Raw genomic sequence first — 19,284 nt, forward strand, 5'->3', positions numbered from 1 at the left:
CCTGCAGTGCCTTACGTAGGAGCCCCTGGCGGAAGCCAGGCTTTCCAGCATTCAGGTCAGGGTTGGTAATGGTATCCTGTGAACCGTTTCTCCTGGATGACTGCAGCATTAAATGGCATGGTGTCAAATCTTTTAGCCCATCTGAGATAAACACTCGAATTTTCAAGTGTGCCTTTGTTTTTGAAAGTTGAGGTATTGATACACCTTCCAAGACAATTGAGAAAGAACGATCCCATGAGAAAACCATGAATTATACTGTGCAAAAGGTTGTCAAATACAAAGAGCAAAGAAAATGCTTGATTGCTTCTTTCATTATATTTAAATTTTTGATTATGAGTATAAAAATTCTTTCTTTTTTTTACCTCATTTATAGGCAAAGCTGGTAACATCTCTTGGTTTTGACTGGTGTTTTCTATTCGGAGACTGTTCTTTTATAACTTTGCCTAGCTCTTACCATTTGGGTTGATATTCTAAGAAGTGTAGTTTGGCTTTTACTGAGGTTTAGATAATTTCAAGTTAATATGGTTCAGCTGTTTCTCAGAACAAGGGTATGAGAAAGTACACTATTGAGGAATGTTTTTAAGGCATGCTAAAATCTGGCTATCTTTACTTGGAAAAGTGATAGCATCCTCCTCCCTTTCTCCCTCCCCCAAGCTGGGACAAGGATTTGAGATTTGATAAGATGTCTTTTGTGGGAGGATGTGCTTTTTGCTGTTTCTGTGAAAAAGAAATCTGCTCAAATCTGGCCAAATTATAAGTCTTTAAAAAATGCAGTTTACACATGCTCAGTAAAAATTTCTGAAACCTGAAATTCCTGAAGACTCTGTGAATCTAGCATGGCTCATCCATGCAGGGAGAAATGGTGCATCACCATCATCACTGTGCTATGGCAGCTGACACAAAGCCTCTGGTCAGTGTGGAGCCAAATAGGTCTGAAAAAGAAGAATCTTTCATGTATATTCCTAATGGCACGGCAGTTGCCTTTCTGGCTGGCTTTCTTTTTTTTTTTTTTTCCTAGTTTTGTGAAGAAAGTGCAATAAGGAAAAGAAAACAGCCTGGAATAAAGTGTCTGGAGAAGTAAACTGGGAAAAAAAAAAAAGAGTTTCATCCACAGGAGATAAAAGACTGAAGAGATCCTTCCATGATTAGCTTTTTGTGTGCTAAAGGAAGCAGAGCTCAGTTATTACAAAACAGAAGTTTAGACTGTATTAGAAAGGCAGCGTAACAGTGCTTACGCCCAACAGCTTCCATCCAGTTTTATTCACAATTGATTCACATCTACTTTGAAGTCTGTCTTTGCCTATCTTTAAGAGTTTTTGACTATTTTCTCTGTGTGTAGCGTATTATGCAGTTACAAACAGGATGTTTCCTGGAATATGACTATACAGAATGTCATTCAGTGGAATCCAAAATCTCAGCACATCTGCAATAGAAATACCTAGGGAGGTGACATGTGCATTAAAATTGAAAGGAACTTAAGAAGTACAACTAACCAAACAATGAAACTTTACTAAAATAATACGATCTTCATTCTTACTCAGGTGGCTCAGCTGGAGACAAGATGAGTCCTTTACCACCATTGGGCTAGTATAGATTCATGGCTCGTGATTGTAACTGAGGTTGTCTTTTTCTGTGCTCCTGAATTTCTGCAGAGTTTTTGCCTTTAGAATAACAAGCCAGATTCTTAGGATATTCAGGATCTCTTAGGCAATGTGTGAATGTCAGCATAGATGATCCTACAGCTCATTTTGATGCAAACTTTAAAATTTATCTTTCAGCTTTTTGACAGGATAAAGTTATTCTGGATGCCTGCAAAGCATCAGCCAGATTTTATTTATCTGAGGCATGTTCCTCTTAGAAAGGTCCATCTCTTCACTGTAATTCAGCTGAGTTGTCTTGTGCTTCTGTGGATTATAAAGGTTTCAAGAGCTGCCATTGTCTTTCCTATGATGGTATGAAATATTTTTTATTTCCTCTAAAAATCCCTTTTCTTTTCACTTATGGATAATGATTATTGAAGAAAAAATTGATTGTGGGCAGGTAATTACAATTTTGCTTCAATTCAATGTTCAAGGACAATTCATGCTGAAATAAGGAAAAACTCAACATTATAACCTCTAGTTTGAGTCTAGGTTGTGCTCTGTTTATATGTGTGGGTAGTCCGACTGTGTATTCTCTTAGGGAAAATTCCTCTCTTAAAAAAATTAATTAAAACTTATTTGATATTTTTAGTTACAGAGTAGTGCTTAATCGTTTTACAGAAAGAACATTCACACATTAAGGAAGATTGTTTGTTGCACTGAGGAACTTTACTGATAGTTCTGTGTCTTGCTGGAAATAAAAGAAAATTCTATTCTGCTGTTCAAGTGATTATTTCTTTAATTATTTCACTAATTGAAAATAAAAGCTACCTACTGACCTCAGTCATTCTTAAATGCTTCAAGCCATACCTCATCTGAACAAAGGAAGACCACTGTTAGCCTATCCAAATTAATGGATAAAATTCCAGCTGTAAGCTGTGGTGACTGTAAACTGTAATCACTGTGGTGAAGTATTCCTCTACAAGCATATTTGTTAGTTTTACTTGCTTAATTTTCTAATTCTTTGAATTAATATCTTTACAGGTCCTAGCTTTGGTATTTGTCCGGAAACTCATGGATTTCTTTTTTACTAAGCGGGAACTCAGTTGGTTAGATGATTTGATGCCTGAGAGCAAGAAAAAGAAGCTGGAAGATGCTGAGAAAGAGGTGGGTCGTGGTTTCAGTTTTTTTCGGTAAATAAAGCATATTCCATGCAACAGGCAGACTTGTTAACAGGATACAAACTGTAATATTTTCATATTTTACACAAATCCTTTTTAAGGTTACAAATCTAATAGGCTTAGGTGGGGATGTCTATTAGATGTAGATTTGTATGCTGCCATGTCATGTAACATAGTATCTACAGTGCTCCTGGGATTGCTCCTGGGACGCACTCAGATGATGTGCAGGGATGAAGCTCTGTCTGTAGGAAAGCCCTCAGATGCCTGGGGCAATTTGATGCTGTGGTGGGACTGGTCTCATCCCTGCTGGAGACGCTGAGGAGAGCACTGCAGAATTTTAGTGTCATGGCATGTCCCAGTTACATCTGAGCCATACATAGGTCACACACCATCACCCTGTGCCTTCCCCACTCAGGAGTGTCATAACCATGTGCAGTTATCCCCATTACGCTCTGGGCCAGCATTTTCCTTCTCTACTGCAGACACAATTTACTTCCACTTTCTACTGAAAAGGTCAGTGACACTGCTTGCCCCTGTTAACCAAATCCTCAGACATTTACTTACAGCCTGTGGCACTACCACCCAGTTGACTCTTTCAGATCTGGACTCCTTGACTCCTTTCAAAGAATATGCATTTCAGATAATTTCTTATAAACTTGATACAGGACAGATTCTTACACATTTCCACTCAGAATGTTCCTATATTTTGACAGTGAAACACATAGCTTTCTGATTGTAGATTTCTAACTGGTTTTGCATCTGTTTGATAGCATTTCATCTAGCTGCTGCTTCATGAATTGCTTGAGTATCATATAAAACTGTGAGAATATAAAGTAACTTTATGTGTAAGGGACAAAGGTCTTTGTCCTTTGTCCCTCGTATCAGCCACCTGATCAATGTCAACTGCTAGGGAACATCAGTATTGGGTCCAAATAAATGAGGGACAAGTGTCAATGGAGAAGCATTAACTGCAGGAGCAGTAGGTACAATATATTGGTGCCAGGTTATTTTAAATGGGAGTCGTGTGTCCTGCGCCAGCACTTTCAAATAGTAGTATGGTGTGAGGCTATGGTGGCAGTGGGAGGTGAAGGCGCAGTTGATGCCACATGGTCTTGGCAGGCTGTGGTCACTTCTAGGCAAGAGCAGTCTGGGGACAGTTGTGTACAGGGCTTCTAAGATGCCCCAAAGACCTCTGCAAAAGCCTGTGAGACATGGCCTTTTGGTAGTACAAGGGTACTGCAAAAACTAGACAATGTGAATGGATAAATCAGCAATTTATCCTCACGCTCTTGAGATGTGCTCTGAGACCAGTGAAATGGTGTGTGTAAGGATTCCCATTGGTAAGTCTATTTGCAGAAATAGGACATGAGCTAATAATTTGAACATGTAACTACGAAAACTAGATTTTTCTTCCTTTAGGATTCTTCTGTGACCCTTGACAGCTCACTGCCTCATCTGTAACCTGGAAAACTATAACTTTCCTTTCTTTGACACATTCAATATAGTTCTATAGAATACGTTTTGGGGAAAAGGTTTAACCTAGGTGATAAACATCATGATGATTATTTACTATTTAGTAGGTGCCTGTAAAACTACCAGGCTGAAATTAAAATATGTGAGTCATTGTTTTCCCCCTCGAATCGAAGCAGACCAGAGAGCTGTTTCATCACAGTATCTGTTGTCATTGCAATTCAGAGTAACCAAAAGTAACCAAGGTAGCTCTCTTCTTGTGGGCCTGGTTATTGGAAAGAATTCCTTGTTATCCTTCTGTTTTGGTTGTATGTCACTTTCCTTCCCGTGTTTGATAGGATGGCATCAGAAAACAAAACTGGGAAAATCTACTGGTGTTACTTTATTTCATTCACTGTCTATTTTGAGAGGTTATTTTTACATATTTTGGCATTTCTAAATATTTGGAGCTATTATTAAGGTTGTTCAACTGTCAAAAACTTATGAAGCTGTGAAGCCTGGAAATGACAAAATTAACTAGTAATAAAACTTCTGACATGTAGCCTAAGGAATTAATTGGAGAGTTGCTATCACACGGCTTTTAAAAATAGAAGTATTCTACCCACAAGAATATTCAGAAATATAGTTGACAAGATCTGAAACTTACTTGATTGGATCCTAATTTCATCACTTAAGTTGTTTTTATACTTTTAGGCCATGTTTTTCAAAAGCTTTGTACGTTTATAGTGGATATTATCTATGCCTTCTTCTCATAGACCTCTTTTGGAAGGCACTTTCATGTTAATCAAGTCTTTCTGAGACAGGAATGGACAAAGTGACTTCTCCCATTTGGAGACAAAAATGTTGTGACTTTTAAAATAGTTGTCATAGTAAAACGTAGAAGAAACAAACTTCTGTGCAGAGAGGACTTAAATTCTGCTATTTTGGAAAATTGGACTGGCTTTTCCAGCTAATACCAACTTCTCAATGTGGGTGATGCATGTGGAGTTTTGGGTGATCTGCCAGAAAATGGTAAGCTCTTTTTGGGACACCCAACTCACACTTTCCAACAGGCACCAGGGTAACCTGTTACAAAGCCATCTAATAAAGGGAAGAAAAACATGGAGGTCTCTGGGTGTCTGTTATACTCATACACACACAGCACAACACTCTAGGGCAAGATTTGGTGCTTATATTCATGTGAAGGCACATTAACCTCCTGGCTGTGGTTTCCTGAGCCTTAAGAATCCTCCCGTGGAGCCTTGAGCTGATGCCTGAAAGACAGAGACTTGTTTTCCTTTGTCCTTGCAGGTAGGACATGGTACTTGAGGGGTGTTGTTTTGTTCTCTCCTCCCCCAAAGATAGATTTTCTAAATTTGTAAATATTTGACAAAAAGATTTTAGGTAGAGATGTGTCCTAGTTCACTTCCTGTTACTCACAGAAGTTTTCCTCCTGTTCAAGTGAAAACTAATTTTGAGGTCTTGTTTCTTCACTACCTCTCACTGCAATAAAACTTTATCAGTATTAAAACTGTGTGTGCAAACTTAAATTTGACTTCCTTAATTTTTTGCATGTTAACATTGCAATAATTATATCCTGTTATGCATGATATTTAAAATTCACCATACAGTTGCTCACTCAGTGTTACTAATTTTTGCCTTTATTGTTACAAAAGTGTCTCCTTTGTTTGGCATTGAAAAATAACATTAAATGAAGATACGTCTTTTAAAATAGAGGGTTTTAAATGTCAAATATTTCAATTTAAAAAAGTATCCTACGTTAAGAACTTAAAATACTTAATATTAAAGGAGAAAAAGGATTAAAGTATATAAATTTCACTTTTCACATCATCTCCTGTCTCATGTCTAAATTCCTTCCTTCTAGGAAGAGCAAAGTATGTTAGCAATGGAAGAGGAAGGGACTGTTCAGTTACCACTAGAAGGACATTACAGGTAAAATATACCTTTCCTCTTTTAGGTGAGTTGCAATTAAACAAATAAAATAAACATGCCACAATATTTATTCTTAGTGCTTACTGAATATCAGGAGGATGTTTGTCTTCTGGTAGTGGAGTACAGATAGGTGAACTGAACCATATACTGCCATGTTTGATAAGCTTAGCCCTTTTCTAGTATTTCCATGTGATCTGACAGTCCCTAGGGAAAGGACAGACTAGTTGAAGTTTCACTTGGGCAGGACTGCAGGATCAGGCCGTTCATAATGAACCTTGGCTTCTGACACACACAGTATGAAAGGAAGATGCAGGTCAAACCATTCATCCCATTGCTGGCAGGGAGCCAGGAAAGATTTTGCATACACCCCAGAAAAATTAGGTTCTTACAGTATTACATTTTAGAACATCCTAATAAAGATCCTATCTATGTGAGATAATAAGGGAATCAAGAGCTGTCCAGGATAGATAAGGCATAATGCAGGGTTGACACAACTTAAGCAGGAAAACCAATGTTACAGATAGTAATAAGAAGCATGGACAGTCCATAAGGACTCTTATTTAGAGCTTTCAGAAAGAAAGCTCTTAATAAAGATTTGAAATACCTGCTGATAGTAACCTCTGCATTAGTGTTGAGCTCATAGGAACACCGTCTCAGAGTGGCCGCCTTTCCTAACTCCTAACACGAAGTTACTGTAATGTCTCCTAAGGCAAATAACTCTGTGTCTCTGAAAAAATCCCAGCCTATTTGTTACTTTTGCTTCATCACAATTCTAATGGTCTGATTTTTTCTTCTTTTGTCCATACCTTTTTGTTCTATTTTATATTAGCAATACTTAGCTTAATTTATGTTGAGTTGTGATCTATATTGTTCTGTAGTGTGTTTACTTACGTAGAGTTGCCTGCATAGTATCTGATGTTTTGTACTGTAAGTGTAAGAGTCCTACAGCTAAAAAGAAGAGTCGAGACATTGGTTGATAAAGTGGTTCCTCACAATACTGTGAAAACAAGTTTACTGAGGGCTTACTGAATGTCAAGCCATATGTAAACCATGAATTCAGGAATAATATACAGGCAGGCCCTTAAAACATTTAAGACTTTATATAAATACATATTTGGAGCAGTCCAGGTAAAGCTAAGGGCATAATGGGTACAAAATGCTGCTTAAAGCTACTGATTAGCTTGTTCAATTGGGGCATTTTAATTAGACCTCTTAAATCTTTGACTTTGCCAAGGGTTTTGATTGCTTTTAAAATTGTTTTAAAAGCAGGTGGAGTTTCAGAGTACTAAGTACTTTGAGAACTGTTAGGAACACTTAGGATTCTTGGTCAATCCAATTATGCCACTGGCATGCTGTGAGATCTTGGGCAATATTTAATTTCACAGTTCCTCATTTTTCTCTGTCTATTAGTTGGAAGTGAAACAATATATTTTTCTGATGTGACTGTGATTAATTGCTGTTGGAGGAGGAAAATGCTAAAAAACTGCTAGGGTGTTTTAAAGGAATACTTAAGTCATTCTTCAGGATTTTTGAAGTTTAACATAATTTCTTAACTTACATTGCACTTATTTATTGTCATCACTGTTAGTTTTCAAGGACTTCTGTAGAGTTAATAAGTAACAAAGACTGACTGCTCATTGTTTTATTGTGTATTTACTTTTATTCTTGCCTAGAGATGACCCATCTGTGATAAACATTTCTGATGAAATGGCAAAAACTGCTGTGTGGAAGACATTGTTGATATCCTCGGAGAATGCAAAAGATAAGGAGTCAAGCTTTCCTTCTAAAAGGTTTTATTTTTTTTTACTACATTATACTTTATATTTTGGCGTCAAACTGATATTACAGTATTTTGCTAGGGATTAGAAAGATTTCTAGCATCTTGCAGTTTTATTTCTTGGAAGTTCCATTTTATTTATGTCCAGTCATACTTTTCTGAGCTCAAACCACAAATTCACTGTATACATTTATTTAAAAAAAAAAATCACAAATATTTGCATGCTACTTAGTTATGCTACAGTGGAAAATGAAGTTGATGCTGTGTAATGATGAAAGCCTGATGCTTGTGTAATGAACCACCAGCCTACACCTGGGTATTGCACAACAGCTGTTGTGTTTGTTCTGCTTGCTTTTGTTCTTTCCTCTTGAAAAAGAAGTGGTCATCACTGCCCTGGAAGGACCGATATGAAGAGCCCAGTACTCTGAATGCAATCTACTAATATTTGGAGTGAAAATAATTTTAAGATTGCATCACTTACTTTCATTTTTCTGCCTACTTCCCTTGTACTCAAAACAGTTAAATACTTTTAAATTTTAGTCCAGACAAATGTAAAATGAAGCAGCAATGTTGTATCTGTGCTACAGAGTTATTATGGGAGTAAGAAAATAAATACAAGCACAGTGTGACTGTAAGAGAGATTTTCCTCTGTTTCCACAAATTTTAAATTTAACTATTTTCTACTTAATTGTTTTATATCACATTTTTGTCATAAGCTCCCCTTCCTAATCAGTCTAGAAGCTGATTCCCCAAAGGTAAGACCCTGTCCCCCAGCTTCTTCCTTGATTGTATCTTCCAATTCAAAGTGGTGTCACCTAGGAACCCAAATGACTTGACTTTGTGTAATTTTTGGGGAGACAGAATGAAAAGAAATTTCAAATAGGAATGTAAAATGTCCTCATCAAAGTCCTTAATATTAAAATCTGAAATTTATTGTGTATTAAAAATAGAAATTGTAGATGTAGTATATTTAATGAAACAATTTCCTAGTGAAATACATTTTTTAATTTTGTCGCCCCAAAATGGCATGCTGCCTTTCAGTGTTGTTCCCTTCCCTAAACAGCATAAACAAGATGAACAGCTGATGACCAGAGAATCTTCATTTCAGACACCCATGGAGCAGCCCACTAATGTGATCATTTTAATGCTATTTCACTGACAGTCAAAATATCAGTGTAGTTCTGATTTGCCTTCCACTCTACATGGGCTGAAAAAGGATCCTGTCACAGTGAAATCAGTGTGGGGCACGGGAGGAGGATGTACAGTAGGGTTTTTTTTAACCTTATGTGCCTCTGCTGTCGACGTACATTCACAGCCACTGGGTACTGCAGTAGCTGTAATTTTTCTGATGGATGTTGTTTTCTTTGATGGTATGACAGATTATGTGAACATGTACCATTTTTACCTGAAATTTTCAAAGATCCTTTAAGCAAAGAGCATCCACGTAGACTGTGGCTCAGACAACATTGGTAAAAGATGATTTGGCCTTTCCACTGCAGTAAAATAGAAACTCATTTACCAATGAGCTCATTTTCAATCTGTTCTTGTATCTTTGCTCATGAACGCAAACACTCAGATGAAAAGGACCTAAGGGATCACAGGTTTTATGGATTTAGGTATGAGTGTCCTGTTGTGAAGGAACAACCTCTTAAAGAATCTGAAATCCTGCTTTTTCATGTGCTCCAGCTTGTCTCAGATTGCCAGACAGACGTAGATTCAAAGAACTTTAAACCTGGAAGGCTTGCTTTCTGATAAGCAAAACCATGGACAACATTAATCTTAAGTCATATTAGAGACAGAGCTAAAGAAACATTATATTCCCTAAATGCATGTATCATTACATGAAGATATAATTCAATCCTAGGTAAGTACTGAGCAAAAAGCAAGCTTGGAATGGTAGCACTTGTAAGGATAATTTTTGCAAATGATCAAGATCACCAGTATTACATTGCATTAGGGGGAAAAAATCAGGTTGTCTTGAAATTAATTTTACTGATGCCTTTGAAGTTCAAGCAGAAGAAGAAGATCTGACCATGCATGGAAGCTAGTCCTAGCTGGTCTCTTAAAGTATTGGAGAGAGAGCCATCTATCACTTTGTAGATGGTATGAGTTCCCTTCTTTACCTGAAGATAGGCAAATCCCATATCCCAGACCTTCCTTCTCATGCTTGTTAGACTACTCCCTTGGTAGGGAGGAAGAGAGCTCCAAGTCCCTTATAGATCCACCAGTTATGTGTTTTACTGGTAAAAGACTGGACTTGTCCTTTTTTTTTTTCCAAATTTCTCAAGGCATTAAAGCCCACATCTGCAGGAGATGCTCAGAGATGTGAATCCTAAATAGAAGGAAGACTTTCCTGGTATCACAGAGGCACCTAAAACGTGGAAATATTATAGACTGTAAGGCACACAACACATCCTCAGTGTTTGCTTTTACTAAGCACAGGTAACTCTGCCTGCTGTACTGCTGCACTTTAAATTCACCCCCCCAGGAATTTGTTTGCATACCCTTTGTGTGCAGAAATTGTAACATACCCAATTCTATCACTGTTCTACAGAAGGTGACAGATTTGGCAGTTGAAGTGGCAGAAGTTGGTATTCTTTAGCTATTTCCATTAACACCTCTGGAAGCTGCCATAGGCATAGAAGTAAGCTTTGGCTGAACTGAATTGTATCCTTAAAGCAATTTTTATGTGAAGAGAAATGCCAGATGATTGTAAAATTGTGCATGAATCGCCTTAAGAATTTGAGAATTGATCTTGCTGTCTTGAAGCCTTGTATAACTCAGCCTATTTCTCATTCATTCTAGTTAAGGAATTATTCCCATGAAACCTGGTAGGTTATGTGCTTGATACAGGTTTGTTCTCAGAACCATCTTTTTTTCAGATACCCTGCCACTCTTTGTTGAAGGCTTGATTTGCCTGTGTTGTGGAAGCCTCTTTGCATTTTTGTAGTGTGATTGAAACTCATTGCAAGAACATGACTTTTTATTCATTTACGCTGTTGTAAATTAGGACCCTCTTCACAGATAAAAAAAAAATCATCTGCTTTGCACATGTATTGCTTTCTGTAGGCAAATCAACAGTGTTTTAACTGGAAAAAAAGCTGAATCCAAATTTGAACTCTGCTTCAGAGTCCTCAGTGATATGGCTCTTGTATGATCTTTCAGGCTTTTTTTTTTTTTTTTAAAGTTATTTCCTTACAAAGTATACATGAGGAAGTATGTATTAAGCTCCAAATGGGGAATATTGTCGCTTCCCCCCCCCAACCTTCTCCTGCTCTCCCCAATCAAGACTGAAAGCCAAACACTAGTTAGAAATTGGCTTGCACCGCCCTAGTTCAGAAACATTCCTTCTAAATGTACACTGAGCAACAGAATACGTTTTAAAGACAAGAAATACTTATTGTGACCTCTTGTTTGTGCCATTTAATAAAATGTCTGAGAACTGTACCATTACCATTACTGTACCATTAATCAATTAACAGTTGTATTTGCCAAAAAAAAAAAAGTGGCTATCTTCGCTTGCATGCTGGCTGACTTGTCTGTCTGTACATCCTAAGTTCTCTACCTACCACGTCACTAAAATGCTGGCTGATGTCTATTGCACCATTCAGCACAGAAACTTTCACTTGCTTCCCAGTTTGTGCTATGCAGCATGAAAAACTAATTAATCAGTGTGATACTGGCTTTCAGGTAGATCATGAATATATATTTCAGTGCTGCTGTAACTCTTTTTCCTTCTTTTCCTAGTGCTGAAATCAGAAAAGAGAAGAAAGCTGACTCAGGGAAAGGTGTTGACCGGGAGACTTGTCTATGACTTGTTCTTCAATTAATTTTTTTACAGACGAATGAAAGGAGTGCCACAACCACTAAATATAGTGATTTGACCTTGTAACTTTTGTCTTTCATCTCAAACTAGCACAGGTAATGTAGTGCAATATTTGTCTCATTTTACCTTGTCTACATGTCTACATTGTCTAGTATCTGTGTGAAAGTCTGCAGTAGCCAATGCAAAAAATCTTCATGTTCTTTGCTGATACTAGCCATTTATCAGTATTCGTATCATAAATTTAACAAGCAAAGTTTCTTGGAAATTCAACTTTCCTGTGAATAGGTTTGTACTGTATTTTGCTACTTTTTCTGTGTGAGAATACTTAATAATCTTCATTCAAGATGAACCGGAAAACACTTGTTCCATTTTTTTTTTTATTTTAAAATCACCTAACTTGAGTAAATGATTTCAAGAGACCCAAACTGACAAGCAAACATTAAAGAAGTTTTTAAAGTAACAACTGGTCTGACCCTGTGAACAAACTAACAAGGATAATCCTTTCCTCCTCAAGCTGTCCTTTTGAAGTCATGGATTACTCTTGCAATGAGGATTGCAGGGTCAGATTCTGTACTTGTGAAGTTTTCCTTGATTTAATACAGTGTATTTAATATTCAAATTTGTATGTAACTGGAACATAGTCATATATATATATTAAAAATATATATTAAAATATATATTAAAACATTTTCTCACCGTAGTTGAAAAACAACACCACATCCTTTGATGTGAAACATGGGTACAGTATTTCTTAAAATGCAATCTGTGATTACAGTATCTTATCTTGTATTGTATGAATGTTGCCGTGGTAGGCCGAACAACTTGCATCACGTCATTAATGAATCCACTATTTTATAATAGGGAAAATTTTGTAGATACAATCTATACCCCACATGCAGTTATATCACCTGCCCAATGAATTTCCTCTTTATTGCTTAAATACAGCCACATAAAAGGCATATTTATATTGTCCTCTCTCTACTAACAACTGTAAACCTCTTAATTTCAGAGATTAATTGTGTATAATACTTAAATGGGTATCCTGCTGTTGATTTTGTTACAGCTCTTCACTATTCCATCAAGTACATATTGATTAAAAGATAAAAACGACATTGCAAAGTAAAACGTGGCTTTAAAGCCATTTTTCATAATGGATTTTGTTACTGCCTGATCCTTCAAGCTGTTCTTTTGTGTAAAACAAGGACTGTGAGATTAGGTATTGAATTAATACAGATGTGGAACAAAAGTTTTATTGCATTATTTGCAATTCACTGATTTTTAAATTTTTTTAAGATAATTTTTTAAATGATTAAATGAAAGCTAACTCTCATTATTACGCTATTACTTTGAATCCTACAAGTAAGAATTATAGTCTTGTAATCTTCATAACAACTCATCTACAAGGCTCTAACATTCCCCAGCTTTCCAAAATACGATCATCTTTCCATAGACCTCATGTGAACTTTTCATATCCAGCACATTTAAAATACTCCTAATGTTTTTGTGCATGTGACTGTGATGATTTACTACTTTAGCCATAAATGATAATTGCATTTTGCTGCAAACTAACAGGGTCACTCTACTAAATTTGACTTAGCATTATCAAAGTCCATTAAAGGCCATTTTTATGGAGAAAAAAAAATAATCTAATGGACACAAAAAAAGGATTTACATTTAATTCAATGTTTCTATTTGCAAATTTAGGAAAAAAAAATGCTGATGCATTAAGGTTAAATGCTTTGTTTTGTGTACTTGATGAACTGTAAGATTCCAATTGTTTTAAGGTTAGTATAGAAGTTCAATACTGGTTTGTCCCGAAAGCGGCCTGGTGGTGTTTTAATATGTTGCTGACTTTGTTACAGATAATGTATACAATAAAAATGTATTAGTTTCACTTGACCAACTCTTAGAGTATTAAGAAATCAGTGTATTCAATGGCATTCTGTATTTCTGTTCAGTATTTCAGAGTGGTTTTATTTTAAAACAGTCACTCTGTTCTTGTGTGAATTTAAATGCTATTCCAATGTTAATCTTAACATTCTGAAATCACACACAATATAAAGCAAACGTAGTGCTATATTTACTTCTAATTTCATATTCCTGGTCAAAATTACTCAATTTCTTGGATGTAATTTATTACAAAAGTTTATGTGTACATGTGAATAGACTATTGTGTTTTTCACAATTAAGAAATGTTATGTGAAAATAAATATTTATCCTAACTAATTTTCAGTTTTATTTTTACACTGCAAAACCCAGAATAAGCATGCAATATGGTACAGTATTTTAAATGTCTACCTGACACTTGAGTATGGCACGTAACTGACCTGTTCCAGGAAGAGTGGGAATTAAATTCTGATTTACTGGTTGTGGGTTGGTCCCCCTTGCTCCTGAGAGACATGATGTGGACCAGGCTGCAGTAGTTGGGTCTTCTTACAGCTCAATAGATAAGGTCATACAATTTAAAATTCCTCCATGCTACAGTAAAGTGTTTAATAGTTGAACAGCAGCTTAGCCTACCGCTTATTTGGGGAGCTTCTGCTATTCTCAGGACCCTAAATTTCTGCTACTGAAAAACTTACAGGCCTTAAAGCCTAGTACTACTGCCAAAACCCAATACTTAAAGTATTGACTCCATCTTGTTCAATCCCTTGAGCTTCTTCACCAATTTTTGAAGCAAAGACTAGAAGCCCCCCAGCCCGAGAATGGTAACAGTCATACCTCAAGCTTCAGCTGCTTCTGTTAGGACTTTACACAAAGCTTATTGTACAACAAACCAGTATCCATTTCACATGGAAAAAAAATACAGAGGAAAAAAAGGTAATGGGTAGGTGCTGCACTCTAGCCTGTGGCTCTGCTTCAGGCACAACTGGTTCCTACTGCTGACTTTGTACATTAACGGAACAAGCTGGCTTTCTTCTGTGGCCTCAGTTTTAGGTATTTACCTGTGCTCATGCCTTTCAAGTTGTCAGTTCCCTGAAGTGGCTGTGTTGTCCTATTGTCTGCATTATTTTTTGGAGCTGAAGCAGATCTACCAGAGAGAAATTAGGACATTTACTATAGCAATAAACCATTTTTTTGTTTGTTTTAAAAGTTGCATCATGTCCTATTAACAGCCTATCGTAGAAGTTGCTTTCCAGACAAAGAAGTAGAAAATGACTGCTATTGTACTTTGCTATGCCTCATGGATAAGACAGTTAAAACAGGACTATGTATTGAGTGTACAGAAGAGCTTCCCAGTGAGATGCTAGCATCAGTAAGGTAGGTCAGATATAAGGAATTGCATCTTTACTTAATGAAAGGCTTACTTAGTTTTATTTTAAAAGTGCTTTTTTTTTTTTTTTAATGCTTCTCTGATTAGACTAAGGGAATACTTGTAGTTCTCTAATAAGTATAAGACCCTAGTTAATGTAGTCTTTTGGATTCCAGAGATACTTTTTTTGTCTATATGACAGCATGAGCGATAACATTAAAAAAAAACAAACACACCACACTTCCCCCAAAGAAACCCCAACTGTTTGCCCCTTGCATACACAAGCCATCTAGACGTTCATAATGATCATCTTTTTTATAACCTATCTACCTGCATTGCTGTGATCTGCCTTTATACTGATTTATGTTTCTTTCCCTTGAGTCAAAAGATTCAGAGCCATGGCCACTAAAACCTCTTGGAGCCAACTAACAGCCTGTATCCTATAGGACTCTAACAGTGGCACCAGTCTACATTAAAGCCACTAATGAATTAAGCCCAAGATTCTGTTATTTGTAATACCCATCTCCAGTTTGTTTCTCAAAAAAACCCTTATTTTGTGAGTCAAAGTGGCTTTGGTCCATTTGTGAAACCAAAACCTTATTTTCCGCCTCAGGCTCCCTTCTCTTTCTAAGGACAAGCTGCACAAACTGTCCTGTCGTTCTCCCTCATCTCCCGTGTACTTTAGCTGTCTGTACGAGTACTTTTGCATTCACACCTAATGTCACTAATAACCCAGAATATATACATAATCACATGCTGGCATCTAATATCAAGAAGCTAAGTGTTAGATAATCATGTCACACTCCATTACATGGTACCGTTAAACAAAGGCAGAAACTTCACTGGGAGTCTCTCAAAATTAATGGATTTTTTTTTTGTAAAACTCTAGGGGTTTGTTTCTTGAGCAGCATTTTCAATGATATGGACTACAGCTCCTTTCATAACTTAATGTCTTTATTATTTTAAAGCAGCACAGTTTGTAGTACAAGTGGGTTGCAGCTTTTCTATGTAAAATTAAGAACATTGATCTGATCTTCAGATGGAGAAGCCTACCTGGAGTGCTGAAGATAAAGCAGGCTGCAGGGAAAAGCAGGTTTGCCAAATAGCCCGTTCACGTGAGCGTTACAGTCCAGCCCTTGCTTTAAGTAAGTCACTGCTGGTTTGCATTGTCATGTTTTATGTTTGAGTGCAAGGAATAGATCCCATTCATCAGTAAATAGGAAACCGCAAAAAAACCCCACACCCAAAACTTGCTGTTCCGTAATAAAACGGGGTGGGCTGCTAGAGTTCCCAGATAAGATTTTTACCAGTGCAGATTCCCACAGTAGCAGCCCTCTTTTAACTATAAAGTAAGCAAAAAAAATCACAGTACTATGGTAGGGAACAAAGAAATTCAGTGCCATAGGTTTGAACAGGTATTATTCAAAATCTTTGGTGAAAGCTGGTTACACGCTTTCCCTGCAAGACTTCTATAACCGTAATCCAAGCCATTGCAGAGAAAATACTAACTCAAGACCTGCGGTAAACAAAGTGTTTCACTCTGCATAGCAAATAGTTCCTGACAATGTTTCTAAAATAATAATTGATCAAGCATTAGGTCATTTCTGCAAAAACCTGGTCAAAGTTTTAGCAGTATTTTCATGGAAATGATGACAGGGTTAATTTAAATTTTTTTTTTTGAAAACCTTATTATTTTTATTCCTCAAATGATCTCCACACTGGTTTTTGTGGCATTTTCATCATTCATTACCCTACTATAGAAACGGGACTGTTTGTTTCTCTTCTAGGCTGAATTATCAGAAGGTACTGACTCAAGCGAGTACCATACATTTTAGAAGTCTGCAACATACCTGCATTCTGGTGATGTTAAGTCCTGATTAAAGACAATCAATAAAAATGTAATAGTTGCTTGGCAACAGAAATCATTATAAAGCTTAGCATTTCATTGTGTACACAGGTACCCCAAGAACTGCCCCTTAGCTCATCTTGATTCATAAAAGTTTATACTGGCTCAGTGTACATTAGCGAGAGAGTTTTCTGGAGCAGCACCATCACGAACATCAGCCACAGTGCTGGTGCTAGGGCAGTGAGAAACACTGTTTTATGAAATGGCTCATGTGGGTATAAATATGCTTATGCGCTTGACCGGTGATGGCGTGGTCTTTGTCGGTATACCACTGTGGGAAAGAAAAATACAGAGGTTAGTTCTAGCTACAGCTAAATCATGTAAATCAAACGTGGTAAGACATAAAAAAAGTGCAGATGTTTAAAATTATCCCAGCATGAGACTAATTCAGCATGGAGGCAAAGAGATGATGGTGGTAGGAAGCTGCTATGAGAGTTTTGTCCCTGCTCTGTGTGGGGGATACACCATCTATTCACGCTAAAAGTACAAAATGAATATGTGGCTTGTCCACACGCCTGGTAGATGCAGCTCCTCAGTTCAGGGGTGCCTGATCTCTGCACGCTGTAAGCCCTGCAAGTTTGACTGCAGGAGAACCATGCACTGGTGCACAGGGCTTCTGTCTCTACTTTATCCTTTTTCAGCACTGCCCCCCCAGGGCTGGGAGAAGGCAGGAAAGGAAGAGCTTGCACATTGGTCTGAAGAGTTTCCACATAGAGCATAAGAAGGGGCAGATGATAACTACTTGACTTACAAGTTCAATACAGAAACACCAGAAGTGATGGACAGGTTATCTTGGACTTAGCTGAAGGTAACCTTTCCTTATAGCCTAGCTGTAAGATACTATTCATCAGACTTTGGGTGTATGCAAAGATTAGGATTGGCTTGGCTGTTTGTCTGAATGCAGAAAAATTAACCAAATGAATGATTAGGTAAACAGGGTCAAATAGGAGGAGTTGCTTTACATTTTTTCTTGTACAGAAGAGACATGGGTGCGTTATGTTAAAATTACAGTTACTGAACATGAAATGCAAGTGTGTGAGCTTTCATTTAAGATGGCAATTGATTTATACCCAACACCAGCGAGCTTTTGCTATTATTCTCATAATACAAACCCATTTGTACAATGATAAACAAAACAGAAGCATACCATTGCCTGAAAATCTACTTCAGCATCAACAAGAGCTTTGGAAATCTGTGCTGCTTGCTGGAAGTGAACATTATCTGAAAAGTGGAAGAAAAAAAGAGGCAAAAGGTAAACAAAAAATTGCTTCTGTACTACTCTGGGGGAAAAGCGAACCAACGAACACAGAAGACTCCCCAGCACTGCTGACTGAAACACAAATTAGTTGCAGAAAGCCGTATTATTTTTTTGACGTAGATGTAACAGCCTTGCCCCTTCATGCTTTTGTTTTGTCAGTAGTAGAATTGCGAACCTGTCTGTAATACTAAAATGTCTAATTAACTGCAACTCACCATCTGCTGTTCCATGAATAAGGAGATACTCAACTTCCTTGAATTTTTCAGCTCTGGCCATTACTGTTGAATTCTGAAATTAAAGAAAAGGAAAAAAAAAAAAGAAAAAAGGTGCTATTTGTTAGAAGACGATTTGCTACCAACTGACTTTGATTCCTGTTGACAGAGTCTGGGGTCTGTCAGGTCAAAACAGCCACCCCTGCTCCCCCCGTGCCCCCACGTAGCATCTTGACGTATCCAACAGCACCGCGCTCGCACTCAAACCCTTCTGCACCGGGCTGCGGTCATTACCAAGGGTTACGTCTGCAAAGTAACAGGCAATTCCAGAGGGGAAGAGTTTTGCAAGTGAGATACACATTTAATGCACTGCTAACATGTTGTTAGCCTGCAGCACACCACTTGCCATAGGTTTCCTGTGCAACTGCAGACAAGTTAAAAAAAATGTTACCATGGCAACAGTGCACCCTATGGTAGCGAGGCGCAGCTATTGCAGAGACCACATGCGTTATCTTCCCCACCAAAATGTCTGCCAGGAGCTTAAAACAATGCTGTCCCCCAGACACGATACAGAAATGCCTGAAGGAAAAACCCCCAGCCCAAGTCTACATAGAAGTCAAGCCACATTTTGGGACTTGAAACACAATACGGTGATGAAAAAAAATAGTCAGCAACTAAGATTAATCAAGAAATTTAAAAACCATTAACAACATATTCCCTAGAACATCCTAACCCCCTGACTTTCTACTGTGACTAGGTACTGAAAAATGAGGAAAGGAAGGATTGCAGGTAAGATCTTTCATTTGGGAAAGGAAAGGGAATAGGACCGTGCTCTGCCATGACAGCAGAAAGAAGGGCCAAACCAAGACAGCTCAGGCTTGATAAAGAC

General features: G+C 37.4%; 2 protein-coding genes across 3 annotated transcripts in view; one reads left to right on the forward strand and one right to left on the reverse strand.

Moving 5' to 3' along the window:
• SLC4A10 (solute carrier family 4 member 10) overlaps window positions 1-11,754 on the forward strand; it is a 124,209-nt gene extending 112,455 nt beyond the window's left edge. For both annotated transcript variants that reach the window (XM_035896211.1, XM_009640735.2), the window contains exons 21-25: window positions 1,779-1,952; window positions 2,625-2,747; window positions 6,096-6,163; window positions 7,837-7,953; window positions 11,688-11,754. In XM_035896211.1, coding sequence (XP_035752104.1) covers window positions 1,779-1,952; window positions 2,625-2,747; window positions 6,096-6,163; window positions 7,837-7,953; window positions 11,688-11,754 — 549 coding nt within the window. The remainder of the gene's footprint in view (window positions 1-1,778; window positions 1,953-2,624; window positions 2,748-6,095; window positions 6,164-7,836; window positions 7,954-11,687) is intronic.
• Window positions 11,755-17,097: 5,343 nt separating this feature from the next.
• DPP4 (dipeptidyl peptidase 4) overlaps window positions 17,098-19,284 on the reverse strand; it is a 33,928-nt gene continuing 31,741 nt past the window's right edge. The window contains exons 23-25 of the mRNA XM_035896166.1: window positions 18,399-18,471; window positions 18,073-18,146; window positions 17,098-17,196 (exon numbers count right to left, since the gene is read on the reverse strand). Coding sequence (XP_035752059.1) covers window positions 17,098-17,196; window positions 18,073-18,146; window positions 18,399-18,471 — 246 coding nt within the window. The remainder of the gene's footprint in view (window positions 17,197-18,072; window positions 18,147-18,398; window positions 18,472-19,284) is intronic.

This window comes from Egretta garzetta, unplaced genomic scaffold (assembly GCF_000687185.1).
Source record: "Egretta garzetta isolate BGI_Z169 unplaced genomic scaffold, ASM68718v1 scaffold16, whole genome shotgun sequence".
NCBI classification, from domain to species: domain Eukaryota; kingdom Metazoa; phylum Chordata; class Aves; order Pelecaniformes; family Ardeidae; genus Egretta; species Egretta garzetta.